A 27,000-nucleotide genomic window follows, 5' to 3' on the forward strand; every position below is an offset into this window, starting at 1 on the left:
ATAATAATCACCATCATCATGCTTCCTTCTCAGCGGACCTTGAAGACTTTTACCACAGGCATCGTTGTTTTTTTTCAGCAATAAGGTACAGAGTCTGCTCCTCGCACAATGGAAACGTAGGCGCAATGTCATTACCTGGCATTTTGTTGATTGCAACTTATGATCAACCGATTCAAAGAGCCGCAAGGTTAGATAGAATCGGTACCCTTATCATCATCGGGCTCCACTTTGACATTGCAGGATCGGCAACTTAAAAGCAGAAAGGAGACCAAACTTATTTCTTTAGCATCGAATGATAATTTAGCTACAACTAGCGCTATAGGCGGTGAGGTTGGCGCTCATTATCCAGCCCTTCAACAGACGAGATAAACACAGTCAATTGAGAAGGAAAGCAAGAGCTCTCTGAGCAATGTCATAGACAATATGCAGATAGAATTGAATCATAGAAGGAAATACTGCACCAATAGGCGTTGAATGTGCACTTTGGATACCACGTCTTGGAGTATCGAAGATGAGAAAGGGCCGAGGCAGCTGTGGAGAAAATGGATATGTGCACGTGCCAACGCTACTCTCGGCGCCACGTAAATCCGTCCCTCTGCTGTATTGTTGCAGACGCGAACAACATTAGGTGGTCAGTTCCGCGGCGGACACATAAACTCAGGGCGATAAATCCTCAAAACCTCATCTACGCTGGAGGACATCTTTTTCGAAGTTTCAATCCATCTTGCGGAAGCTATGGCAGTGTTTTAATCGAAAGTCCGCTACGAGATACGCCCAGATAGCCTCCGCAGTCTTCCCGCATACGACTGGACACTCGCGGTTGAAGCACCATGGCGGACCATACGATGTACCACGCCCTAGGCCAGGGAGCTGCTCCCGATGAAGATCAATTGAATCAACAGAGAGTCGCACACCCCGTTCCTCCGTTTAATCCCTCCGCTGGACCACCACCCGCTGGCCCCCTTCAGTTGGGAACACCTTATGGAAATGCTCCGCTGCAACCACAGCCTCCATACGCCGCAGCGCAACCACCGAACGCCGCGCCGAACCTAGATGCAGGATACAATGCAGGGTCTCCCGGTATGCCGGTAGCACCAGGGCAGGATGCCATGGCGGGGTTAGCGTCTCAAATGGGAGGACTGGGAATAACGGCAGATGCGGGAGCTCGTGGTCATAAGAAGAAAAACAGACATGCATATCATGACATCGGTGGTGCAGGTGCCGGTTCGCAAGCTCCCAGTGGCATGCCTCAGAGCGGCATACCGACTTCTTCATCACAATTCCTTAACACGGGACTGAACCAGCAACCACGACCGGTTTCACCTGCTGGGGTTCAGGCTCCTCAACCGGGCCTGCAGCCAGGTTTCTCTGGTCCTAGTACAGGCTCTGTCCCGACTCAAGGGAAGGTCGACCCTGAGCAGATACCCAGCATCCCAAGATCTCGAGATATCCCTACACAATACTTCATGAACCATGTATACCCGACTATGGAACGGCACCTTCCCCCGCCGGCATCGATCCCATTTGTGGCTCACGACCAGGGTAATTCATCTCCAAAGTACGCCCGTCTAACTCTTAATAATATCCCATCGACTTCTGAATTCCTCTCCTCAACCGCATTGCCTCTGGGCATGATTCTACAGCCTCTTGCACGCTTGGATCCTGGCGAACAATCGATACCGGTGCTCGATTTTGGTGAAGCTGGCCCACCAAGATGCCGGCGGTGCAGAACATATATAAATCCGTTCATGACTTTCAAGGCGGGTGGAAACAAGTTCGTCTGCAACATGTGCACGTTCCCGAACGAAGTTCCCCCGGAATATTTTTCTCCTCTTGATCCTTCCGGCGCTCGCATTGATCGTCTGCAGCGTCCTGAGTTGATGCTGGGAACTGTCGAGTTCTTGGTGCCAAAGGAGTATTGGGCAAAGGAACCTGTTGGTCTGCGGTGGCTTTTCTTGATTGACGTCAGTCAAGAGTCGATAAATAGAGGGTTCCTTGAGGGAGTTTGCGAGGGCATCATGGGTGCTCTCTACGGCGGCGACGATGTGACGTCGGAAGAGGGTGACGAGACGTCGCGGAAACTTCCTCCGGGCTCGAAAGTTGGTATTATTACTTTCGACAAGGAAGTACACTTCTACAATCTCAGCGTAAGTGTTCCAGGGATACCTAAGTGCAATGGAAACCTTGCTTACTATTATACAGTCTCGACTCGATCAAGCTCAGATGATGGTGATGACCGACTTGGAGGAGCCATTTGTTCCACTGAGTGAGGGTCTGTTTGTCGATCCTTATGAGTCGAAGTAAGCACAGCAAGAGCTGTTTTCTCTTGCCTTGACCTACTAACAATTGTAGGGCTGTGATCTCGTCTCTTCTGACGCAAATTCCTACGCTTTTCGCCCATGTCAAGAATCCAGAACCTGCTTTGCTTCCCACGATCAACGCGGCATTGTCAGCGCTACAAGAGACTGGTGGAAAGATAGTGTGCTCACTCGCGAGCTTACCAACATGGGGCCCCGGAAGATTGTTCTTGAGGGAAGATCCCAAGGTGCATGGAACAGACGCTGAAAGGAAACTCTTCACCACCGAACACGCTTGTTGGAAGAAGACTGCTACCAAATTGGCAGAGAGTGGTGTTGGTATTGACTTCTTCATTGCTGCCCCTGGTGGAGCGTACATGGACGTCGCAACTGTCGGTAAGTAGCTACCTCTCCGCTTGGGTTTATGTCTTGCTAAAACTCTGGTTAGGTCATCCTGCCTCTATTTCAGGCGGTGAAATATATTTCTACCCCAACTTCCACGCTCCTCGTGACGTCTTGAAGCTTTCGCGGGAATTAGCGCACACAGTAAACAGGGAAACCGGGTACCAGGCACTGATGAAAGTCCGCTGCTCCAATGGGCTTCAGGTCTCTGCGTACCATGGCAATTTCCTGCAACACACTTTTGGCGCTGATCTCGAGATTGGTGCCATTGATGCGGACAAGGCATTTGGTGTCCTTTTCAGCTACGATGGAAAGTTAGATGTAAAACTTGATGCTCATTTCCAGGCTGCTTTGCTATACACTACAGCTAGTGGCCAACGGCGTGTCAGATGCATCAATACCGTCGCGGCAGTAAATGATGGAGGAATGGAGACGATGAAATTCATCGACCAGGATGCTGTAGTGGCCATAATTGCCAAAGAAGGTAGGCTTCTGATCCAATATCGATGTCCTCATTTGCTCAGACCTGCTGACGCTTCAGCACAGCGGCTTCGAGGATGCTGGATAAGCCTTTGAAGGATATCCGTGCCAGCATCACGGAGAAGACAATCGATATCTTCAGCGGTTATCGTAAGATCTTTTCAGGCTCTCATCCTCCTGGACAGCTAGTACTGCCAGAGAACCTCAAGGAGTTCTCGATGTACATGCTAGGTCTGATCAAGTCGAGAGCTTTCAAAGGCAAGCAATTTCCCATTTCCGTCTGCGCACAGAGTTAACAATTGGCAGGTGGCCACGAATCGTCTGACCGTCGTGTTCACGACATGCGCATGATTCGTTCTTTTGGCTGCACTGAGCTGTCTCTTTATCTCTATCCTCGCATTATTCCGATCCACAATCTAAGGCCCGAGGATGGTTTCCCGAACGAACATGGCCAGCTGCAGGTTCCGCCGACACTACGCGCCAGCTTTTCCAAAATTGAGGAGGGCGGTGCATACCTGGTCGACAATGGACAGATTTGTCTTCTTTGGTTGCATGCACAGGTGTCGCCAAACCTACTGGAAGATCTGTTTGGACCAGGACACACGTCGCTGCAGTCCCTTAACCCCAACACCTCCTCCATTCCAGTCCTGGAGACACACCTGAACGCCCAGGTCCGGAATCTCTTGCAGTACCTCTCTACTGTGAGAGGATCAAAGGCTGTTACGATCCAGCTCGCCAGACAAGGCCTGGATGGTGCTGAATTCGAGTTCGCTAGGCTGCTCGTGGAGGACAGAAACAACGAAGCCCAAAGCTATGTCGACTGGCTAGTACATATACATCGCCAGATCAATCTTGAGCTCGCGGGACACCGGAAGAGAGAAGACAGCGGAACGGACAGTGCACTATCAAATCTGGCAGGTCTGCGGCCTCCTTATTGGTAGTCGACTACTTCAAGATGACCAAGAGGGACGGCATCCCATGCGGGACATTAACATAGTTACACATGGCTTATGAGGAATAGCACAGTCTACACTTCTAGCTATGCCGGCATACAGATTCGTCCTTTGAACCTTCTGCATTATGTACTGCCGGCGGCCAACGGCATCAGTCCGGGAATTGCTATGTGTATAGGTACCTGCGCACCACGAAGCTCCGCCGACTCTGTCTCTGGGTATGTTCACCGTTACTCCTACTTGGTTTCTCAGGAGACTGATGGAGTATAATGCAAGATGGGGCGATTGAAAAAGGTTACTTTCGTCGCTCCGTCTCGTCTTGTCGGTGGAGTCGATGTGGAGTAGTTAGGTGCTGTACTTTTTCCCCTGCAGCCGTACCTCTGGGGTACCATCTATTCCCCGTAAAAATCCTCCGGCTTGTATTTTTTTGAAATAACTGTCATCGTTCCCATTAGCCTTGTCAAAGCCTGGCAGTTTCGGGCTAACCAAATACCCACCAATATTTCGCCTCGAAATATCGATGTTTATCGGGCGCTGAAGGAAATATAGCCTCGTTTTAATAATTCAGAACACTGCTATCCATTCATTAACGTGCGATGGATTTTAGCACATATAACTTCGGTAGATATTACGGCGGCGCATGAGGTTCAGCGGAATTCTATGCAAGCTAACAGCTCGTACGCACCACCCCATACCAAATCCTATGCCCTTGATGTGAAGGACCGGAGCAATTATCCGGAATCCGGCGATTATCATAATTAAAGCTGTCCAAACAGATAGATAAAGCGCTTAGGGCGGTCAGTTCAATTTCTGTGCCCTGGTCCTTCACACCGTCTCGACGAAAGTACTGTTCATGTACCATATGGCTGCGAGGAATTAGTGACTTTTCATCTGTTACCTCCAACACAAGATACTGACTGTTGATACCGCCATCAGTGGAGTGGCAGCCAGGCGGGCAAAAAAGATACAAGCTCATGGTAGGCAGTAAGCACGTCTTTCTCAGACGTCGCGCAGATCGGCCGTCGTGAAGCTATGACCGGCTGGTGATCACAAGGGCCACGTGGACGGCACCAAGCACAGCTTAAGACGACCACACAGTTACCTGGGTTGCCCGTCTCGCCTACAACCCAACATCCCTAGAGCAGATGGCGGAATTTGAGGTCGCTTTAGGCCAACATATCTCTAGTTATTTGCTATGTGTCGGTCCTTTTATTTCCCGCTTCGCAGAAGTAGTCGGAATCAGTGCAAGACTACGACCTCGGGCGTGATGAGTCGGCCCCAGGAAGTGCGGTGTACCCTGCAGAGATGTTCCTGACAGCCTAAGGCATGGGAACGCATCACTGTCGAGCCGCCTATTCCTTCCTAGTTGCTATCTGCTGACAGAATCTGTCTAGTAATTGCTGTTCTTCACCCAACGTTTGATGAGAGCGGCTTGCGAGTTATCCCGCTATGTCATGCCTGAGGGACTCCTCATGCCCAGCTCTTGGTATACTCGTTTAGACCTCTGTTCCCAGGAAAACCTGCGCCATTTGCGGCATTTTGATCGCCGGCTGCAGTACTGGGCAGTTGATGACTGGCGCGAAACTACAATATTTGCCGCCGTGAGGGGATTTGAAAGATCTTGGAGGCAGTGACGTCTTGGCTTCTCATACAGAACACCATGTCGCTCAATGAGAATTAACCTTTCTAACATGTCAAAGCATCAGGACGCGCAGAAAGCTGTCTTGGCCTGTCTTGGGGGTGTCTACGGTTTCCCGAGTCGATACCATCGGCCATGGGACACTTTCTGCGATGACACTGCAGATCTTTCTGCTTACTCTTGTGCTTAGACAGCATCTTCCTTGGCGAGGATCTGTATGCCGGGTGATATGGACAGAGCAAGCCAATCTGCAGTTGTGAAGCAACTGCAAAGTCTTGTGAGTGGATACATCGCAGCTCTAGATGCTCTGATGCCAAGCTTTTAGCTCCTCGCAAATATACGTATGCGTGCTGTGCCGTTCAACAAGGTCTTGTATGCTTTGGGCTTGGCCGAGGAGGACACCGCCTCGATCGGATCGAATGCCAGGTCCCCGACCCGTGGAGTGATCCTGCAAGGAACGTGTCGGGGAGGCGAGGGCGGTTATGTTGCCACTGCGTTCTGACAAACGCCACGGCATTTAAACGCGCTGGCAGGAGTCGGATCGTCCAACTCGCACGCACTAGTCCGTACGGCGAACGGCCTGCTCCACATCAGTTCTCGCCGCGACAGGCTGTGCTGGACGCAGGCCTACGTTTGTACAGCATCTGTACCCGCGGCGTCGCCTGGGTCAACGTGGCATCCCAGCATCAGGATGGCATATCTCATTGGCAGTTAAATGACCGTTCTTCCGCTTCATCTCCACGCAAAAACCTTAACACGACAGACTCTCCTGTCCATAAGGCTCAGCCCTGGTGGAGCTTGTGATGTCTTATCGCTTTCCTGACTCGATAACTTTATCTGATAGATCCACTGTTCTCTGTCAGCGCTTACCGGGTGTCTGAGCACGCCGGACAGCTTGTACGGATGATGCCCGTCGACTGGGTAATCCCAGCGCGCTAAATATCAACGCAGGGATGGTGCCATTATTGCTTGCAGTGCTTCAGACTCATAACAGCGAGATCGCTGCTCCTTGCTGATGAGCCGTTGGAAATTCACCGAGGAAAGACACCGGGACCAGCGCATTTCCGCCCATTATTGACATATGGAGGGTACAGTACAGTACCGTGACAGATCCATGGATCGGTGTGGAATCAACATCCAATCCTGAATCCCGAGGCCCATCCGTTTGTGGCCCTTCATTCGCGGTCCACCATGTCACCGTGGTCGTCGCCCTGTTCCTGGCGCTCCCGGCATCTTTTCAGATCTGGCTTGGTGAATCAGACTTCGCAGGGCTGACTCCACCAATTCCAGGTACCACAGCTTGTCCATACCCCACGCCCATTTCCTGCGCCGTGCCGCCTTTCTCTTGTTGTCCGGATCAATAATGTCTTCGCCAACTACGATTCGTTCTTTTAGATAATGAAATTTTTTGACATCAGACAATTTTTCTCAATGGCGATCCACTTTAGTCTCTCCGGGTTTTGCCTCAGCGGCAACCCGAAGTTATTTAAACGCTGTGAATACCTCCATCCCAGCTCTCTCTCCATCAACAACTTCAGTTCATTCTCTTTGGACAATTCTATTCTTCTTCTATACTATCTTTCAATCTTTTTTTTCGGATACTTTCTTCGAACACCTTTTATTCGAAGCTCTCTTTACATCAACCGACCTTAACCACTTTTCTCCAAAACCTTTCTTTCATTAAGCAACCATGATGTTCAAGGGCGCTTTCGGTCTTGCTGCTGCGTTCGCAGCTCTCACTTCCGCACTTCCTACCGCCCAGAACTCTACATCTTCGGTGAACGGGACTGCTTCCACCGGCTCCGGCTCTGGCTCCGGCGGCGGTGTGACCATCTTCAACAACCTTGACACCGATCTCTATGCCTGGTCTGTTGCCGACTCGGGTGACGCTCCGATGGTCACCCTGTCTGCCAATGGCGGTACCTACTCTGAGAACTGGCGCACCAACCCCAACGGTGGCGGTATCTCCATCAAGCTCGCTACCAAGCCGGACCAGAGCGATGTGCTCCAGTACGAGTACACGCTGTCGGGTGATACTATTTTCTGGGATCTTTCGTGCATCAACATGGGAGTGAACAGCGAGTTCACGAAGAAGGGCTTCTCGGTCTACCCCAGCGACCCTCAGTGCCCTAAGGCCGAGTGCGCTCCCGGAGACACCGCATGCTCCGATGCCTACCTCGTTCCCACTGACGACCACGCCACCCACGGCTGTCCTGCTGGCACCCACTTCGACCTGCACATCGGCAGCAGCGGCAACTAAAGACATGATTCCGGGTGAATCATCGATCACCGGCTGGCCGTGTCTTTCTTCGCTTCTTCGCGACTTGATGCCGCGAATCGACATCTGCACTGCTTGCAGAGCGGTTTGATTGCGGTTGTTTTTTGATCACGAGTAACGAGATAGCGTCTTTGCATGTCCGCCTCATGGCAAGAATACCCCCCCCCCCCCCTTCGTCATGGGTTTTTGGGACGTCTGGACTAGATGTCCGGACAGACCTTGCAAGATGTTCGAGATGGGAGGCTACTGTGTTGGTTTTTATATATGAAAAAACAGACCCTAGTGGTCTGAGGAGAAAATAAGTCAGGGTGTTGTTCGATGTTCTTGTTCTTTGTCTTTTTAGCTTTGAGTGAAGAAGACGACCTCGTTCATTTTGGATAATCAAATATATATAACCTGCATTCGCTTCACATCTGCATCTTCCTTGTGTTTCTAGAATGTAGTAGGACTCTTCTGTAGCTGTACAGCTCCGAAGTCTCGACCTGGTGACCCAGCGGTTCGGCTGTGCCCGGCCAGTCCAGACTAGCGCCGGGTTCACGGGAGTGAGGGCTCCACCGGGTGTTCGAGATCTCTGAGCGATCGATCTGCAGTTTCACTGCCTTGATAGGAGAGCTGAGACATGACCTGTACCACGAACCGCCGTTCAGACTCGACATCTTCTACTCCGAAGCACATGGAAGGAGAACTCCATTAATTCACTCACAGTCAGGAGACGGGCAGTGAAGGTCCGGGAGTGGACGTCCGATAGACCCAGGCCTTGAGCTGACCGCCGTGAGCGCGATGAATACCGATCTTATCCGTTTGCTACCTTGGAACATATCACTGAGCACTTATGATGCATGCATGCGTATGCACCGACAACCGGGTTGTCAGAAACAAGTCCTAGCATCGAGCCCCCTGCAGCCGCAACCTGCAGGGCAAATAGATACAATCGGACCAAATACCTATAGTAGTATGTATGTGCCTAACTCCTCAGCCGAAGCAACTTCCTCTCTCTTCACCGCTGCCTCGAGGTACTACCTTTAGGGACCTAGTATGTGTACCTTAGGTACATAGGCGCACCATACATAATACCTAAGGCAGTAGATAGTAGCTACCTCATAGCACCCCCTACCACCCTCCACGACTCACTGAAAAACCACCCAACCCTCCCTCTATCCACTGGCACCAACCCCCCTCCCCGCTCGCTCTCTCCGTTCAGCGTCAGCGTCAGCCACCCGCCACGTAATCCCTCCTCCTCCCCATCCAGAATCCAGATCCTCCATCCCAACTACCTAACCCCCCTTCCCTTCCCCTGTCGACCCGAAACGACTCTGCCGACAAGCCGAACCATGGCTCACATAAGCTTTTTTGCCCCTTACATGAGTGGGTCTATCTCACATGTTCTTGGAGAAGACTTGGCGAGCACAGACCATCCCGGGTCGTTGATACGTGATGTGATTGGTTAACGTCTCACCTCACCGCCTTTGGGTGAGAAACATTTTCTGCCATGTTTCTTTAGCTCACCGCCTACGTAGGGTGCCCTAACCCTAGGTACCTAGTATCTATTAACCTCTGTCTGGCCCTGTGGGCAGCTGTCAAACGGTAGGTAGGTATGTCATCGTCAATCCTCACGCAGAATGGGTACGTCAGGTTGTCTTGGACAAGACACTTGCCTCCGCAGTCAGTGCCTGGATGGGCTGACGCTCGGCCCAACAGCCCGGATTGGCCCGAGCACCTGGTCCAGCCTGTCAGATTTCTGGTTCCGAGTTCAGAGTCTGGGCCCACACGTGTTCGTTTCGTTCCTGCAGGAGGGGAAAGTCAATGTCAATCCCATTTCAAGTTCTTTCATCCGGACGGAGCCCGGGCGGTCTGGGACTCGGACTCTGGTATGCGACAGTTGAATGTGGATGCCTTTTTTTTTCCCTTAGGGCAAAGTCTAAATAGACAAGCAAGTCCACAAAGACAGACCAGACGGTCTGGACTCTTGACCGAACTAAGGTAACAGACAACATGTCCTAACTACTCTTATCGGCACCGATGACCTCTTGTCTCTCTCTCTCTCTCTCTCTTTCTTCTCTCCAGAAAACCCAGAACGAGAATATCCGGACAGTACAGAACAGGGCAGGACAGGGCAACGTCACCTCGTCAGCGTTAACCATGGAAACATTCAAACCCCGAGAGAGGGAGAGAGAAGGGGGGGAGGGACTGAGGCCGTCGGGAGGATCGGACTTTACTGCGATTCGTTCTCTGCCCAGGTTTAATAATTGAGGACTTTGTCTCGATACGGACATCGGACACCCTGTTTTAAGGATTGTGATTATCTACATGCTTACAGAGCAGGGAAACGAGAACCGCACAAATACAGTCCAAATAGCCATATCATTTCCCTTATTGGAAAAGATCTTTTCTGTGATAGGAAAGCAATTCATTTTTTTAAAAAAAATCTCAACCTCCGTATAACGAAACTACTCCCTCCCCTTCAGCCGCCTTCCCAGATCCCTAACCCTTTCCATAACGCCGTGAGACCGCATAACTTTTAGAACTTTTAGAACCGCATAGGCCACGATCCTGTAGGCGATGGTGCATACGCCCAGGGCCATGACATTCATAGCAGCATCTTTATCCAGGTTGTAGAGTTGCAGAACCTGCTGGCCATTCTCGATGGGGCACCTTCCATCGGGCAGACGCTGGGCGTCCGTGCAGGTGAACTGCTGGTGCCTCATCGCGTACGGAGCGAGGTTCGCGATCGAGTATTTGATCGGAGAGAGATGGTTCAGAGCTTGCAGCACCTCGTTCACGTTCAGGCTCATGATGCCACCCAGAATGGTCGCAATGGAGAGCACGACCGAGGTGAAGTTGACGGAGAAACCCACATGGGAGAAGAAAGTGCAGAACATGATCCCGACGGACTCGCCGCAGTTGATGATGCAGAAGCAGTTGAACGCGCTGATGAAGAACATCTTGGCGGTGCGTTCCAGGTTGTCAGCGAAAGCTGCAAAAGCCCCAAAGACAAGAGATGAGATGATCTCGAACGGCACCTCGAGTGTCGTGTACTGCAGAATAAACGTCTCAGCTGAATAGCAGTTATCTGCTTCTTCGCGGTAGAAGACATCCCGCTCGTTAGGGTAGATCGCAACGTTTTGAAGCATGCCTTAGGTCGCCCTCGTTAGCCGTATCATAAAAGACCATTTTCACAGCTTCACTTACCCACGAAATACAGAGCTGCAAATTCTTGGATGAATCCCATCCGCGATTGAACCGCCGCATAGTCATGTTTTAGAGGTGCGAAAAACAATGCCATGATAATGGAGATCCCAACAACCTGCATAATGCGAACCATTGCTAGGGGTGGCTGTCTGAAGAGATTGATTGTGGATCGGTGCAAGACTAATGGGAAGGTAACCTTGAACGGATGCATTTGCCTTTTGAGGCTTCCCAGCTCTGCGGGAGTTGCGATCTGTGATGTTCGTCGGCTCAGCTCCAGGGGCATCTGGTTCCAGTTGGCGATAAGACGCTGCACCTTCGCCCGGGTGATTGCTTCCCTCTCCTCATGCTGAAGATCGACGGTAATGAGATCCAAAACAAAATCAGCAGGGTTGGTCGTCTTTGGACACTGGTATCCCAGTGACCCAAAATATGGCAGCATATCCGCACCTTTCCCAGCATAAACTGGATGTCCTCCTCTGGCAAGCAGGAGTATATTGGAAAAGTGAGGGAAGATGTCGGACCGCGATTGGTGGATCGTTAGGATCAGTGTTCTCCCCTCTACGGCCAGTCCGTTCAGGACCTCTATGATGGAAGTAGCCGTGAAGGCGTCCAGACCGGAGGTGGGCTCGTCCAGGAGCAGAACTTTGGGATCCGTCAAGATCTGAATGGCTATACTAACTCTTCTCTTCTCACCACCGCTGATTCCTTTGATCAAGTCGCTTCCAATCAGATTGTCTGCACAGTCCTTCAGACCCATCTTCAGCAGAATCTCCTCTGCCCGTCGGTTCTTCTCCTCTCGCGGCATCCACGTAGGAAGCCTCAGTCCCGCCGCAAAACGAAGGCTCTCACGTACCGTCAGAGACGGCATCAGGGCGTCATCATCCTGCGTAACGAACGACGTAATCGATCTGACAACACTTTCTGAAGGAACAGCACCATTGTACAGCATGTCACCCTGCAGTCTGTACTGGGTTCCAAAAGAACCGTGAAGTCTCCGAGCCAACGAATTCAACAAAGAAGTCTTCCCACTTCCGGAAGGGCCCATGATGACATTTAACTGCCCCGGATGGAACTCCGCGGTTATAGGTTTCAAGATCTCAAGTTCACGAGATTTCCGGCCAAGCAAATCCCGTTTCTTGATCCTGAGGGCGTATTTGTCAAGGGAGATGGCCACTCTACGGACCTCCTCAGCTGGACGCCGCGTAAGCTTCTCTTTACCGGCCGAGAGATCGGTATCCGCCTTCTTTACTTGAGCGATGTCCATTCCAAACCGATTATACTGCAGCAGAAGGCCTGCTAGGAGAATGAACCCGATAACGAAAGCCACGAGTACGACAATTGGCCGCCATATCCAGTTCGTGGGCAAGCCAAGACTCTCCATGATAAAACGCCCAGTGTACTCTTTGCATGCAGGGTCCAGGGGATCACTTGAGTACGGGCAAGCGTAAAATTGACCGTATTCAGGGCCGTTCGGGCCGATGAATTCATTGGCACATAGAGCCCCGAATATGTAAAATGTGTATGCTGTCCACTTCAACCACCTAACATAGACGGGAATCTGGTGCGTCTGGACAAAGTATCCGCAGGCAAAGCTCTGAAGCGTGAAGGAAAGATTACAAACCAGACTAGCTCCAGGGAAGTTCCTGGAAAATCCGATAGAGACGGCGGCAAATGTTACTGCAATGTAATGAGTGAGCAGCGAGAGCCCGAAGAATATAAAGAACTGCTGTGCATCCAAGCGATATCCCACCATGAAGTAGAATATGAGAGAGAACAGTAGAGGAACAGGAAGATCTTCCAGAGGGAAACGGGCAGCTCTCCTGCTGAGCAAGAAAGCAGGTACCCCAACGACACCCTCACTTCTCTCCCGATCGAAAAGCTGGATATCAATAGTGAGACGGAAAGTCTCATAGAGGAGAATGAGATAGCCATTCAGGCTGCTCGCAGTATATAGGCTTCCTTGACGGGAGCGTATGCCTGCAAGACTCTCATCAAGCTTCAGGAAGATCCAGCCGTTTATGACGGCCATCCCTACCGCCTCGAGAAGGCTGCCGGCCATACCCATGGGATCCCGGATGGTGGTCTTGAATGTGCGCGCGGTCAGCACCCGAAACTGTCGACGGAATGGCACTCCCTTTGCGATTGCAATATCAGAGGCGTGGCTTTCTGGAGTCTGATTAACATGACCGAAATCCTTTTCACTGTCTCCTTCTTTCTCGGATCTAGACTTCCAGGAGCTTTTTAGAAACTCAACACGGGCTCTTGATGCGGCCTCGAGTTCATCCGAACGATTATCAAGGGCCGCCAGGTCAATCAGAAATTCGGCTGGGTTGACAAAAGGTGGTATCGTATAGCCACATTGCGCGAAATGGGTCAGCGAATCGTCGACGGGTCCGCTGTAGAGGAGTGAACCATGAGAAAGGAGCACAACGTTGTCAAAGAGATTCCATATTTCTGAGCGCGGCGCATGGATCGATATAACTATCGTTCTGCCTGCTTGCGCGAGTCTTTTCAAGGTTCTGACAATCTGGAAAGCACTTGTAGCATCCAGACCTACAAATTGTCAATTGACTAATCATTGCTGGGGACTTTTTGGCTTCCATACCAGTAGTTGGCTCGTCACAGAACAGAACTGACGGGTTTGACAGCATCTGAACACCAATACTCGTCCTCCTTTTCTCCCCACCGCTACATCCCTTGTGCGCATTGTTCCCTATTCTGGTATCGGCGCACTCCTTCAGACTCAGCTCCTGGATAACCTGCTCGACAATCGTCCGACGCTCATCCTCCGTGGTTGGTGGTGGAAGTCGAAGATCCGCGGAGTACTGTAGAGTTTCTCGGACCGTCAACGTCGGGATCAGGACGTCCTGTTGCATGACGTAGGCACTGCGGATGCGTCCAATGTCCGGGCTGCCGTTGAAGGTCGTAGTACCGGAAACCTTGATCCTGCTTGATGCCATTCTCCCGGCCATTACATTCAACAAGGAGGTCTTCCCTGATCCACTGCCCCCGATGATAGCTGTCAAACTGCCGCTAGGCATGTTGGCACAAACTGCATCCAACACCGTCCTCAGCGAGTCTGGCTGCCTCTTCCCCCGCAGACGACCCCAGAGCTGCGACGGCGGTGTTTCCCATATTGGAGGAGCTGTATTGACGAAGACAGATAGATTCCTGACACAGACATCCACAGCGGTGACTGCGCGGAAAGAAAGGTTTGCCTCCTGGTGCTGCTCCAGGCTCGCGCTAAGCGTAGGGTCCTCGTATATTTCATAGTCGGAGAGCTTCTCCTCGCCCACTGTGGGATCTAGCTTCCTGTCTTGCTGGGCTGTGGACGCCATGGCAGTTCCTACGCTATCGTCCGACCACAAGACGATATCTGGACCGGATAGAACACCAGATGAAGTCACAACGGGGCTGGAAGGCACATCTGGGAAACGGAGAAGGAACCATGGATTGCAGCGTCTGAGATGTCAGCCATATCAGGCTGCCAGCAGGCGACGCGCATAGCGGCGGTCACAGTCAGGGCAACTCATCATCGGGACAAGAGAGCACCACGTCGTAGAAAGCTGCTGCGCAACAATACTCCGTAAACGAGGTGGAGCTGGGGTATGGTAGGACTCTGCAGAGGTTCTCGCCTGCATGGTTTCCGACATGGAGGCTCGCTACCAACAGCCATTAGCCAGCGAGAGGCCATCCTCGGTTCCTCGTGGTCGCTATCAGCTCGGTTATCGAGCCCTCCGGTGATTAATGCCTCGCTAAGACGCTCGCTTAGAAACGCCGCCCCATCGACCTGCCGACGGAATCTCGGTTAACCAGATATCTGCCGGAGTAGTATATACGGGGTACTTTCTACAGTAACCCCTTTTGTGGCCGCAAGGCTTACTTGTTCATCTGTGCGTCTGGAAGACCTTCTGGTGCCGAGAGCCGTAAATTATGCTTGTCTACAAGCCCTAACCCACTGTTTGCAAACTGCAACGTACCGCTTCTAGAATCCTTCCAACTCGGGCAAGGAGAGTTGCATGGATCCCAAGTCGATATGGACTTGACTTCTCCGACTGTGCAAAACAATTGCATCAAGTGCAGCTGAGATCGGGACTTGGAGAACCTGGTCTCTAACAATCACAAGCAAGCATTTGTTGGTTCTCAGTGATGTCTCATTGGCGCCTCATATACCAAGGCACATGCAGATGCTGACCTCAGCAGATGCATGTAACATCGCGCACATCTGTACACCGCATCAAGTCGTGCGGCCACCTAATTTCAACCCTCCAGGTGCCCCTGTTTCTCGAGATAGATAACAGCAAAGGAGACATGCCCAGAAACAACATGCCCTTATGTTTGCAGGGGATGCAAGATTTGTCTCATGATAGACAGCTGAGTCAATGACTAGGTAAGGTCCAGCTGAGAAATCCCGGCCCACCATTGTATGCGATTCCTAGGCAGTCAGCTTAAAGCACAATGACTTCTACCAGCAGTCTCCTGTTCCCAAATAAACAGCACGTATACGTCTCGACTCTATGATAAGAGCACCCGTCTCTTAGATTCCTCGATGTCTCTCCACTAGTGCCTGAGCTTAATCCGCGCAAGCTCAACTACGCCTTGTCGCACTCTCCACACGCCCAACCTTATATAGCTTCTAGAGTTCCATAGAAAATCCCTTAACATCAGAACCCCTTTGTATAATACAGTCGCCCACTCTTGCAGAATTCTTGCATGGTTATTTTATGCACGTCAACAACATGTCCAAGAGCCTCAAGATCTCCGCCCCCCGTCTTATTTATTCATGATGTCATCCAAAAATGCAGCGCATAAAAAGATCTTGCTGACATAGCAAGATCCCAGTTTACCAAATATACGATATTAGGATCCTATCTGATCCACCCACACATACTCAAATCCCTGGCATCACCTTGTGTGACTCTGATTGTCTCTGCTGTTCAGCAAAAAATAGTACCTATTTCTTTTCCGTGCGCTGTCATATCTTGCTGCGCTTTCTCAGTCTATACCTTCCCATTGCATATTCTCCTTTGCAACCATGAGTCAGAGTGACATCTCAGTAGCTGAGAATGTAAAGCTGAGAAAACGACGGCAGGATTCCCATGCAGGACATGAAACCTAGAGTTAGGAAACTTGGGATTTGGCCCAGAGATGCAGCCAGGGATGAAAAAGGAGTCCGCAGGAGAAAACACTCAAAACTGCACAGAAAGTACAATTGAGTAAGTCTTCTCTTTTATCATTGCCAGCATTTGCGCGGCATTAATTTTCCACTAGGTTTCCTACTGAAGAAAGGGTCACCACAACGACCACTTACTGATCCAGGAGACCCATCAATGCCTTAGTTGATGGTGGATTCACGGGTATCTCCACAGCAGGGTAACTGACCTCCAATTGACAACCCACTTATTTTTCTTAGGGTTATGACTGCACGCTACTGTATGTATTTGTCATTGTCCATACCATTGGATTTTCAATCGATCATCTACCGTTGGTTCATCCCCCGATTTAGGATCTTTATTCCAGGAGTTTATCTCTGTGTTTTTGGGTCATTGATCTAGTTTATCTTCTTGTCCTCCTGAGTACAACTTGGACGGTGTAGTTCAGGTTTGCTGAAGGTAATGCTTTTTTGATTGCTTGTTGGCGAGGAAATAGACTTGGCAGATTTTGTCAATTCTCGTTCAACCTTCTTTTTCTGTCTGTCTGCATAGCTAAATATCGTTTTTTAGTCTGTTTCTATTAATCACAGCATCCACCATGTCGGTTACTATTGTGAACAGAAAGGTCGGCCCCATTGGCTTTGGATTAATGGGTGTGATCGTCTCTCTCTCTTTTTTGTTATAACTGTGGTCAGTCTCACTTCAGTTTCAAACAGGCCTCACCTGGCGGGCGAACCCGACCCCATACGACGAAGCCGTCAAAGTGATGAAGCGCACACTGGAACTGGGAGTCAATTTCTGGATCGCCGGAGAATTCTATGGACCCCCTCACGCAAACTCGCTACAGCTGCTCGAGTACTATTTCACCAAGTATCCCGAGGACAGTGAGAAGGTGGTTCTCAGCGTTAAAGGAGGCATGGGACCCAATGGCCACGATGGCAGCCCCGGAGGGATCCGCGCCAGCGTGGACAACTGTCTCAGACTCCTAAACGGCAAGGTGTTCATCAGCGTCTTCGAGCCTGCCCGGGTGGACCCCAACACGCCCATCGAGACCACCATCGCAACGCTGGCTGAGTACGTCAAGGCCGGCAAGATTGGCGGCACCGGGGTCAGCGAGTGCAGCGCGCAGACTATCCGGCGCTCCCATGCTGTCTATCCCATCGCCGCCGCTGAGGTTGAGCTCTCGCTCTTCTTGACAGACCCGTGTGTCGCCAAAACCTGCGCTGAGCTGGGAATCCCCCTGGTCGTGTACTCGCCACTGTCGCGAGGATGCCTCACCGGTCAACTGCGGACGCTGGACGATCTTCCGGTCGATGACAATCGCCGCAACTTCCTCCGTTTCCAGCCAGATATGTTCGACCTCAATCTCAAGCTGGTGCAGCAGCAGAAGAAAGGGGTGAGTCTCCCTCAAACGACCATCTCTTGGGTGCCGGCGCAGAGCAAGGCTCCTGGTGCGCTTCATATTGTCCCTATTCCGGGTTGCATCACCATCGCCAGAGTGGAGGAGAACCTAACTCCAGTGTCGCTGGACGACGAGGATCTCGAAAAGATCGCTGCCGTGTTGAAGGAGATTCCGGTTCACCGGGACCGTTACGGTGGCGCGCTTGCGAAGTTGATGAACTTGTGATGGCCATTCATTCCATGAATATGATATTGGGAACATAAAATAGCTGGAAATCTACTTGACATTGGAGAGGGCGTACATTGCAAGAAAGGTAGTATAAAGGCGAGTATCTAGAGGGATTAATCAGCCCTTCAACAGAATAACAACCGTATGGTAGTTTTATCCAACTATCTTAATTGACGATCACTAATTACCTATTCCGGACATGTGAGCTTACCAGGATAGTAACCTGAGCAGAAGATTGACTCTATTATAGCTATGAACATTCTGTCAACTGGAAAATACCGGCATTCATTGCAGATAGATATCACGGCCTCTTTTATACTGTAGTCAAGCGGTATCGGTATCTTCGATCTACATTCCGTCATCCGCTTAGGGTTGTTCAAATCTTGGTCAAATAGTGGCCGAATGGGTTACAGGAATTCTGTGCCCTAACAGGAGATCTAACCATATGAATCCTTATCGTAATATTAATGGATTCCACGACAGCTACCTAAGTTCTCCAAAAGATTGATATGTCTAAGAAGCTAGTCGCCTTGTAGCTTCAAGGCTCTTACTACTTGAGAAGCAAAGGCACAGCCGTATGTGACATCACTACATTTCTCTAATAAATAATCACAGCCCAAGCTCAAGTACTTGGCAAACCGACGGGGATTGATTGAACGCTTGGAGTCAGGATATGAAAACCAAATGTCTAGAATATATTACTCGTCTTATTGGAGCACTCGAGTTCAATCTATTTTCCTACATCCTTGATACTGTATATCCACAGGACCAGGAATCGCCCTGAAGTGTGCCCTCTATCTCATCCATCTACTCCCATGTTAATGACTAGTCCTAAACTTCAACAAGTCCTCCCAAGTGAATAAGTATCCACCTAAACCAATGTCTCCTCCTTTAATAACATAACTACTCCCGCTTCTCTAGAAACAACAGAAACATGCTATTATTATCTTCCCTTCCAAGATCCTCATAGTAACATCCCGCTATATACTAGTACCCATGCCCATTTCATGGTCAACCTATTTCATGAAGACCAGGACTTTCCTGCATGACAACGAAATAGATGCGTGGTCAATGCGGCTATACCGGGTACTATCATCTATCCATTACCGGATACGGACAACCAATCCAATCCAATCTTCCTCCACAGCCCTATTAATATAACCACTAAAACCGAGCCTTGCGCTTTCCCCCTTTAAAATTTACTATAGACCAGGCAAAGGCTGGCAGGAAGATATCATTGTTGCTTGTGAAGGCTCTATCTACACGTCTGCTCTTCCAGTCTACTAGGTCGGAGGTATGTGCCTGCAATCGCAAACAGCCTATCTAGTTCATCTAATAACCCACACATACTTTTTGTGCTGGTACCGATGCCGGTGCCGACGCTGATTCTCCAGTAAGATGACGTCAATAAGTAATCCAATCTAATCTCTACCTAGGTCCTGTACTGTACATACATACACCGCACGAACTCCACCACGGCGTCATCAACAGCACCGTCACCTTCAGCATTATCAACTAGGCAGCGGGCTGTAATCTCCAGACGAATACTAGAGTGGGGGTGGACTTCAACACCGAGCGTGGTCATGGTCATAGTCATGGTCACACTCATCACATGGACCCAGATGAGATGGTGGAGAAAGCCTCCTCCCCCTCCACATTCATCACCGAAAGCACGCAGCACCGTGCGTACGGTACAGTGCGCTTATCTCGTCTACCGAATTGAATTGGAGTCGGAGTTAGAGTTGCCATGATGATTGACGATGACAACAACAACAACAACAGATCCAATCCACAAGCGCTTGGGTTCAGTCTCGGTCACAGGCTCGGGCTCGGTTAAATCTTCCACTTTTGTCATAATCAAGATCCGATAGTTAATCCACTACCTGTATCATGCGTACAAATACGGAGTACATACAACTGGGTATTATTATTCTCCACTGGAGCCTGGATGGGGCGGGGCGGGGGCCAATGATCTCGCAGATCTCCTCTCTTTCTGTCTATTTTGCCATTGCCACTGCCATTTCCTCGGCCTCAGTTAGGCCGTGTCTCAGCCCTGAACTTTAAATATTGAAAAAAGAAAGAAACCGAAGTGGGATTCCAATCAGGTCGGATCTCCTCCGATCTTCTTCCGTCTTCGTCCAATCATCCGGGGGGTAAAAGTAAAAGTAAAAAAGTGAAAGGAGAAATTAATTCCCCGCTACCTACCTAACTTAACTTGCGCACGTCACATTAATGTTCCAACGGAGTGGTAGACTAGACTAAATTAGACTGCGGTAAGTACTAAAGTACCTAAGTGGACGCCTGATTATCGTGATCAAAGCCCAACCGCACACATGACATACTTCAGCGGAGAAAATTCGCTATACGGGGTAAATGTAGACCGAATGGATCAAGGTGGGGGAGAGTCTTTGAGTTGAGTTTCGCTGTTTCAGATTACAGTAGAAATGGTGCGTACAGTACTTACCTAACTTAGGTACAGTACCTACTCACCGAGGTACTTCTAGCAATTCCTTCCAAGATATTATCAGGAAGGAGGGGTTGATGCTTAATCAAGCAAAAAACAAACAAGATGCGTAATCCGCAACACCTCATGTGACCCTTTAGACCCTCTCTCACTCCAGCAGTAATCTAATTCTATCTAATCAGATCCATCGGATCAGATCAGATCAGATCAAAAAAACAAAACACGGAACACGGAACACGGAACACGAAACACGAACATCACGATAGATTAGATATACTTGCATGACGCAAACTAAAACCGCCCCTACCCCTACCTCCTACCCCTACCCCGCCACGCTAACCCAAGCACTGTGCAAGGGACAGGTACTACTACTGTACATGCTACTGTACATGTGCGTAGTAAAACTCCCGCTCCACCCGCAGGTAGCGCCGCACAAAACCCAAAAAAACCCCCCACAACCACAAGTAAGTCAACCAGTCAGTGACGAGGAAATTCAAATTCGTAAGCAAACTAATAATAATAACCCGTGTTCCGTGTCCCGCACTGCCGGAACCTCCTAACTAGCTCCGCCTCATTGCTTTTTTGTCTCGGTCCCAATTAAAATTAACTCGGGGGGGGGGAGGGGGGGGTGTTCTGTGATCGACATTAGCTGATGACGATGATGTAATGATGATAGCGTAGATTTTTGATTGTGATTATCTCAGATGAGATAATCTAATCTAATCCATCTAAGCCAAGACAAGCGAACCACTAGCCACACTGCCACAGGGAGAGCCGAGATTATGATACCTATGGAATGATCCGATCAATTCCGTTCCGATTTGGTCCGATACACGCGGTAGCCCCTCGTGGACAGGGTACTACCTTGTCAAGGTGCGTATGAATCATGAGTCACACCATCGAAGTGCGGAATTATTCCATGTGTCGTAACTATGAAAGATTAGTTAAAATTATTATTCCAAGTGTGTAAATTATACTTTCCAGTTGCGGTTCATTCGGTAAAATCACGATACATAATATATATAAAAACAAGGGCTCTAGAAGAGGCGGATCGAGAGGGGGAGGGATAGCAGGGGAGGGTGGCCTGCAGCAGGTAGGTGACACCCAAACTGACAGCGACACCAAGGAGGGCTTCTAGGGCCCAAAAGCCCTGCGCATTTAGGCGGCCTGGGGCGAGGAAAAGGCACAGATTGATCAAAGAAGAATTTAGATACTGATAGGGGCTTTCGCCCAAGAGATGGGTCTGTCATAGCCGGAAGGCTCGGTATGGACGTTAAACTTGAATATAATAATAATAATATATAAAAACAAGGTATATACTATTCCCATTTGATTCTGCTATGTATGTATGAAAAAAGTGTACAGTTAAAATAGAAAGGTATTCTGTTCAAGAAATACAAGACACAGAAAAGAAACGTTCACCCGTCACCCGAACGGAGCAAGAAAAGCGGAGAGAGAAAAGATGCTGAACATTCCTTTTCTCCTTTCTCGCTCAGCTCGGCTCGTGGACTCGTGGACATACATGTACCATGTATCATGTACCGTACCACATACATGCGTTAGACAACATGCGTACGTAAAAACATAACCGCTGCTGACAATGCATCAGTCACAATATAGATAGTAAGCATCAGATCAAACGCAGCAGTAACAGCAAGGAAAAAAGGGGTAGATCGGATGAGGGGCGGAATATGCAAAATATAAACACGCTAGATCGATATGCAAATGCACATAAAACAAACGCTGAGAGGGTATGAACAAATCCTTTGCGGCAAAAAGGGACCAACAACGACTTTTCGGGTACTCCCACTATTGCTTTTTGGATTCAACCCCCCCCCCCCCCCCATTACACCCGTAGACGCCGTCCATCCACCACCGGTGTTAAAGAAAAACAAGCACAATGCCAGTTGGGTATGTATGCGAGTTTGCAAAAAGCGCTTAAATGCTTGATTTTGTTCCTGTCCTAATCCCTGAACCATCCCGTCCATGGTAGCCTACTGCTACCGGGCGGGCATCCTCACACCATCACCAAACGCCCATCGCAACAACCTGATGCGGATGAAGAAAATCGACCAAAGATATCAAACTGTAGCAGAGGGGGTGTGTCGCCCGCCTGGGCATGACACACCCCAAGGCTCGATAAAGGCCGCACGGAGCGACCATCAAGTGATCAAAAAGTCCATGTGCATGTCGGAGATGATCTTTTCCCAATCCCAGCTCTCTTCCATGTTGTTCTCCATGACCTCCCAGACCTGTTGGACCACTTTGAGAGCAGGTTCGATGTTGCGCAGGTTGGAGTAGGCCCGCAGGGCCTCGAAGCCTTTCTTGACTCGCTCACGCTGCCTAGGTTCGAAAGACGAGCAGCCCAGCAAAAACAGTGGCATCAGCATGATACTGTATGCACCAGCATCGACAGGTAGCAGGTCCAGGTAGGCAAGACCGTCATCCACAACTTGAGCGATCTTTTCATTGGGACGCGAGGGACGAATGGTGCGGTAGAGGTAGACCCAGGTGGACTGGCGGTACAGCTGAGCGGCGTACCAGTTTGGCGTATTGGGCGGGTAGGATGGCTCCCAGTCGCGGAGTGCAGAGTCAATTGTGACCGCTTCACTCAATGTCTGGTAGTCCACAGCAGGCTCGTATCCCTCGTTGTGTCTCTGTCGGATCCGGTCACGCAGCTTGGTGATCTCAGATATGTAGTTGAACAGACCGTCGAAAATGCCCAGGAGGGCGCCCGCTTGCGCATGGGGCACGAAGTCAGGAAGGCGAAGATCGTCCACGAGGCCGAGAGGCCGACGATCCAGAGAGGTTAGCGAATTTGAGATATCGTGGTACTGGAAGAATTCGATGATAAATTGTCGAAACTTCTCGTTCCTCGGTCGTTGTGTCACCAGCAGGTACCTTGCCGCATCCATGTGCGACCTGTACTCGCCATTGGTCTCTCCTTCGCAGATCGTGTTTAGGCAAAGCGCGATCGTGGATGCAATGATGGGGTCTTCAATAAGAAGCTGCTGCTCCTCCACATTCGACGAGGATGCGTTGATGTTCTCTCTCAGATCCCTTATCGCGCGATCGAAGTGGTAGTGTTTGCGCTCCTTCAACCGGGGTTCCGGGTCAAGAGCTGACAGATGCGATCCCGAGAGACACATCAACGAATGCATCAAACCCCTGTGTTGCGTTGCCATGGGCAGAAGGATCTCCTTGAACGGGTTCGAGTCATCGTTGATCAGGGTGAGCACGCGGCTGAATTCGTAGACGAAGTGGTCGAGGAACCTGCGATCGACATCGGTCTCAATGCCGTCGATGAGGAAAGGCAAACCTCGCGGAAGAGCAGTAAGGGAGCTTCTGCGGACCGCTGTGCGAGAATACAAGTCAGATTGACGACGTTGAAAACCGTTGCAGGGAGGATCATACCATCTTCCAGCTTCTGTTTGCCGCTCTTCCATATCTCCTTGGGCGGGTAACCCTCGCACACCACCGCGTTCTTCTGGCAATTCAAGCACGCGGGCTTCGTTTCGTCACACTTCTTCTTCCGTCGTCGACAGGTTATGCAGCCTGTCTTGGAACGGCCCTTCGCGATCTTGGACTGTCCGCCTGGTGTGGGAAGGGGGTGTTTGCGCGGTCTACCGCGTTTCCGCGGCACGTTGACGGGAACGCCCACGGTACCGCCTGCAGGTTCCACGAGGTTCCCCACAGGCTCTCGACTTCTTTCCAGAACGTCCATGCTGTCTCCGATCTCTTCGACTTTGGGTGTTATATCAGACGCGAGCATATCAGCATCGCCGGACGAGATCAGCGTGAAGCCGAAGGTGGTTGAGGACGACGGTGCGGTGTCGGACGGTCGGATGGTGCCCTGGAGATCAATTCGAGAATCGAGCTTCACAGCACTCTCTTCCTGCGTCTCCCAGGACCATGGACCTGGCAGGTCGTCTGAATTATCATCTACAGCGGCGCTTGCGCCGTGGGATTGACAGTCCTCGCCGGAGGAGGGGGACTCGGAGAACGCGGCGGGGCCGGACAGGGTCAGTTCGGGAGGGGTGGAGTCGCGATGTGCAAAGTCTGATCCGAGAGTAGCGCTATGACTGTTGAGATCGGTGGGTGGATAAGGGACCGCGAAGGAGGACCCGTTCTGCATGGACAAGAGTTCCAGCACCTGGGAGAGCAGAGACAACAGAGAACAGGGCGGCGATAAAGCCGCTGTTTAAGAGGGCGAGGCGTGCCTGGATCCCTACTGGATGTGCACGCTGGGAGATAGCAGCACGAGTCGGCGTCGGCTTGGGGGGGGGCCACTCCTGCACCTGTAATAGCCAACGTCTCCTTCAGGAAAAAACGAGCCGGTCGGATGCGCCGCGCTAAGGCAGGCTGTGGGAGGATGCTGCGAAAGCGTCGAGCAGACCGGACAACTAACTTTGCATGCGGGGTGCGCCAGCAACACGCCGTCGCGCCCGTTGCTCCAGTCTGAGTGGTCGAGCAAGGGGCAAGGGAGATCACCAGAGGCCCCAAGCGCACGAACGCTCGGCTGACGAGATGGTCGGGACCTGGTTTGGTCCTTGAAGAGCGTGAGGAAGAAGAGGCGATAAGACACTGAGAAAACGGAGCTTTCACAGCGAACAAAAAAAAGATGTGGCTCTGCTGCTGGAGGCTGAGGGCTGGTTGAGGACAGGATGTTACCGTAACTAGATTAGGGTTTGGGCGATCGCACGAGGGACGTACTGTATGTACACGTTCGTACCGGTTGGCAGGCAATCCAAGGGAAAAGAACTTCTGAAGTACTTGGAGACCGGTACCGACAGGCCTTTTTAAGCCGGAGATCAGAGGGGAAGAAAAAGACCCCTGCGATCAGACAGCATTATTATGATCACTGCTCCGTACTCCTGTATCCATCCCAACCTTTTTTGCAGAGCTCGTATGTTCTGCCATGTCGGGTGTGAGCGAAGCGGGTCGCACTAGGTGGCTACTCCAGACGGTTGAATCCCTCATCGTTTCCTATACGCAGTAATCCCTCCATACCAAGCCTCCAAGGACGTCTATCTGCTAAAATTACAATCCTCGTCCTCGCATTGGACCATCACTGCCGCCTCTTGTCGCATAGGCCTCTTCACGCGTTCCTCTCTGCGATCAGTGTCGTGTGCCCGGCTGCAAGGCTCGTCGAATTTGATCCTGTATACTGTCCTGTCTCTGCTCTGACCGACCTCCGCATTCCGGGAGCCACGGCCAATGTGACACGATGGACATGTCTGACAGCTCTGATCCATGCCGACGGGATCTTCTATTTCTGACAACTTCTGGGGAATAAAGGACCAGGGTCCGGCTGGTACGACAGTCTCGCGAGGACGATGACGCTCGGGATCTCGGGACTGGAAGGTCAGCAGAGCCACCATTGACATCAGCGATAACAGGCAGGGTTTGAGTGGCCGTCGTCTTGGCTGTTCCTGGCTGCGGCCATTGGCCGTCTCGCCGTTCATCACGCCCGCATAGACTTTCCCGCCGGCGATCGAGGGTCGTCAGGGATCCGGCCCACACCGAGCCGACCCGTGCGACGGACTCCACCAGAGCTTTTTTTCTCGTGTTACATCCAGGCCATCGTGACCTGCTGAAAAACCACAGCGAGAAAATCCGAGATCCAAGAGCTTGCCAACCCTCCTACGGAGCAGTTTCACTACCGATCCTCCGGTCAGTCTGCTCAGCCTCCGTACGTGCTGTCGGGCGCTGAGATCTGGCAGCAGTGATTTTTTTTGTTTGTCAAGACCCCACGAGCTGTTTTGCTGCTTCTGGTAAGGCGCCTTTTAATACCATGTGAAGGATCATCTGCATGGAACTTTCGCGATTTTCGTCGTTAAATTACATACGATAATTAATGCCTTTGTGTCCTGGCGCGGTTTGCATGTCCGTTTGGCTTCTGCCCTTAAGCTAAAAGGGTCTAATCTCCCGATGAACCTAGGACCTAGGTAAGAAAATCTTTGCAATGCAGCCCACAGCTCATCTCAGATGACGTTTGTGCGGTGAAGAAAGAGGATGGTCTTGTCTCAGTCCATTCCAGATCGTGTTGGTGTTCTCGCCTCCCCTTCCGTGAAAAAGTCCATACGGACGACTTGCAAGGACAAGCTTTCGCATACGCCAGGTCACACGTTCCAACACCGCAAGGACCAGCCAGAGAAGTACTGCGTATCGAGACTCGAGAGGAAGTAACTGGATCCGCCAGGAGGTACGCAGTAGGAACTTAAGTTAGGCCAACCGCATTCCATTGATGTCACACCTCGGTCCAGATACGATCGGGACCATCATCTCAGGATAGCAACTTTATCGCGCAAGTGCATCTTTGGTCGCGCGTCATCCAGCGAGTCATCAGCTTCGAATTATTAAGGCGTCCTTTCTGCTCCCTCAGAGGCCCAGTAACGGCTCAGGTGACTGCTGGCTCTTGGCATTATTACGAGAGGCAAGATCGGCAAGAATCGTCGTTCTGAAACGCGCCGACGTAGTCGTGCATCGGCCGTGCAGCTTGCCCACTTGGCTGC

General features: G+C 50.9%; 8 protein-coding genes across 8 annotated transcripts; 5 read left to right on the plus strand and 3 right to left on the minus strand.

Moving 5' to 3' along the window:
* Positions 1 to 830: 830 nt before the first annotated feature.
* VTN00DRAFT_1621 (uncharacterized protein) lies at positions 831 to 4,120 on the plus strand (the record flags this gene model as incomplete). Its single annotated transcript, XM_069427749.1, has 6 exons — positions 831 to 2,147; positions 2,203 to 2,300; positions 2,353 to 2,693; positions 2,746 to 3,183; positions 3,246 to 3,437; positions 3,486 to 4,120. 6 exons carry the CDS (start codon positions 831 to 833, stop codon positions 4,118 to 4,120), a joined length of 3,021 nt encoding a protein of 1,006 aa, XP_069292323.1.
* A 1,837-nt stretch (positions 4,121 to 5,957) lies between these two features.
* On the minus strand, positions 5,958 to 6,476 carry VTN00DRAFT_1622 (uncharacterized protein; the record flags this gene model as incomplete). The annotated part of the gene is made up of 3 exons (XM_069427750.1): positions 5,958 to 6,019; positions 6,113 to 6,219; positions 6,403 to 6,476. 3 exons carry the CDS (start codon positions 6,474 to 6,476, stop codon positions 5,958 to 5,960), a joined length of 243 nt encoding a protein of 80 aa, XP_069292324.1.
* Positions 6,477 to 7,461: 985 nt separating this feature from the next.
* Positions 7,462 to 8,031, plus strand: VTN00DRAFT_1623 (uncharacterized protein; the record flags this gene model as incomplete). Its single annotated transcript, XM_069427751.1, has 1 exon — positions 7,462 to 8,031. One exon carries the CDS (start codon positions 7,462 to 7,464, stop codon positions 8,029 to 8,031), a length of 570 nt encoding a protein of 189 aa, XP_069292325.1.
* Positions 8,032 to 10,496: 2,465 nt separating this feature from the next.
* Positions 10,497 to 14,576, minus strand: VTN00DRAFT_1624 (uncharacterized protein; the record flags this gene model as incomplete). Its single annotated transcript, XM_069427752.1, has 3 exons — positions 10,497 to 11,182; positions 11,239 to 13,791; positions 13,844 to 14,576. The coding sequence occupies 3 exons, from the start codon at positions 14,574 to 14,576 to the stop codon at positions 10,497 to 10,499; spliced, it is 3,972 nt and encodes a 1,323-aa protein (XP_069292326.1).
* Positions 14,577 to 16,989: 2,413 nt separating this feature from the next.
* Positions 16,990 to 18,018, plus strand: VTN00DRAFT_1625 (uncharacterized protein; the record flags this gene model as incomplete). Its single annotated transcript, XM_069427753.1, has 2 exons — positions 16,990 to 17,044; positions 17,108 to 18,018. 2 exons carry the CDS (start codon positions 16,990 to 16,992, stop codon positions 18,016 to 18,018), a joined length of 966 nt encoding a protein of 321 aa, XP_069292327.1.
* Positions 18,019 to 21,947: 3,929 nt separating this feature from the next.
* VTN00DRAFT_1626 (uncharacterized protein) lies at positions 21,948 to 22,608 on the plus strand (the record flags this gene model as incomplete). The annotated part of the gene is made up of 2 exons (XM_069427754.1): positions 21,948 to 22,057; positions 22,479 to 22,608. 2 exons carry the CDS (start codon positions 21,948 to 21,950, stop codon positions 22,606 to 22,608), a joined length of 240 nt encoding a protein of 79 aa, XP_069292328.1.
* A 39-nt stretch (positions 22,609 to 22,647) lies between these two features.
* Positions 22,648 to 24,620, minus strand: VTN00DRAFT_1627 (uncharacterized protein; the record flags this gene model as incomplete). The annotated part of the gene is made up of 2 exons (XM_069427755.1): positions 22,648 to 23,840; positions 23,900 to 24,620. 2 exons carry the CDS (start codon positions 24,618 to 24,620, stop codon positions 22,648 to 22,650), a joined length of 1,914 nt encoding a protein of 637 aa, XP_069292329.1.
* Positions 24,621 to 25,738: 1,118 nt separating this feature from the next.
* VTN00DRAFT_1628 (uncharacterized protein) lies at positions 25,739 to 26,214 on the plus strand (the record flags this gene model as incomplete). The annotated part of the gene is made up of 2 exons (XM_069427756.1): positions 25,739 to 25,799; positions 26,093 to 26,214. 2 exons carry the CDS (start codon positions 25,739 to 25,741, stop codon positions 26,212 to 26,214), a joined length of 183 nt encoding a protein of 60 aa, XP_069292330.1.
* Between the last annotated feature and the right edge of the window lie 786 nt (positions 26,215 to 27,000).

The sequence above is a fragment of the Thermoascus crustaceus genome (genome assembly GCF_041956765.1).
Source record: "Thermoascus crustaceus strain CBS 181.67 unplaced genomic scaffold VTN00scaffold_1, whole genome shotgun sequence".
NCBI classification, from domain to species: Eukaryota; Fungi; Ascomycota; class Eurotiomycetes; order Eurotiales; family Thermoascaceae; genus Thermoascus; species Thermoascus crustaceus.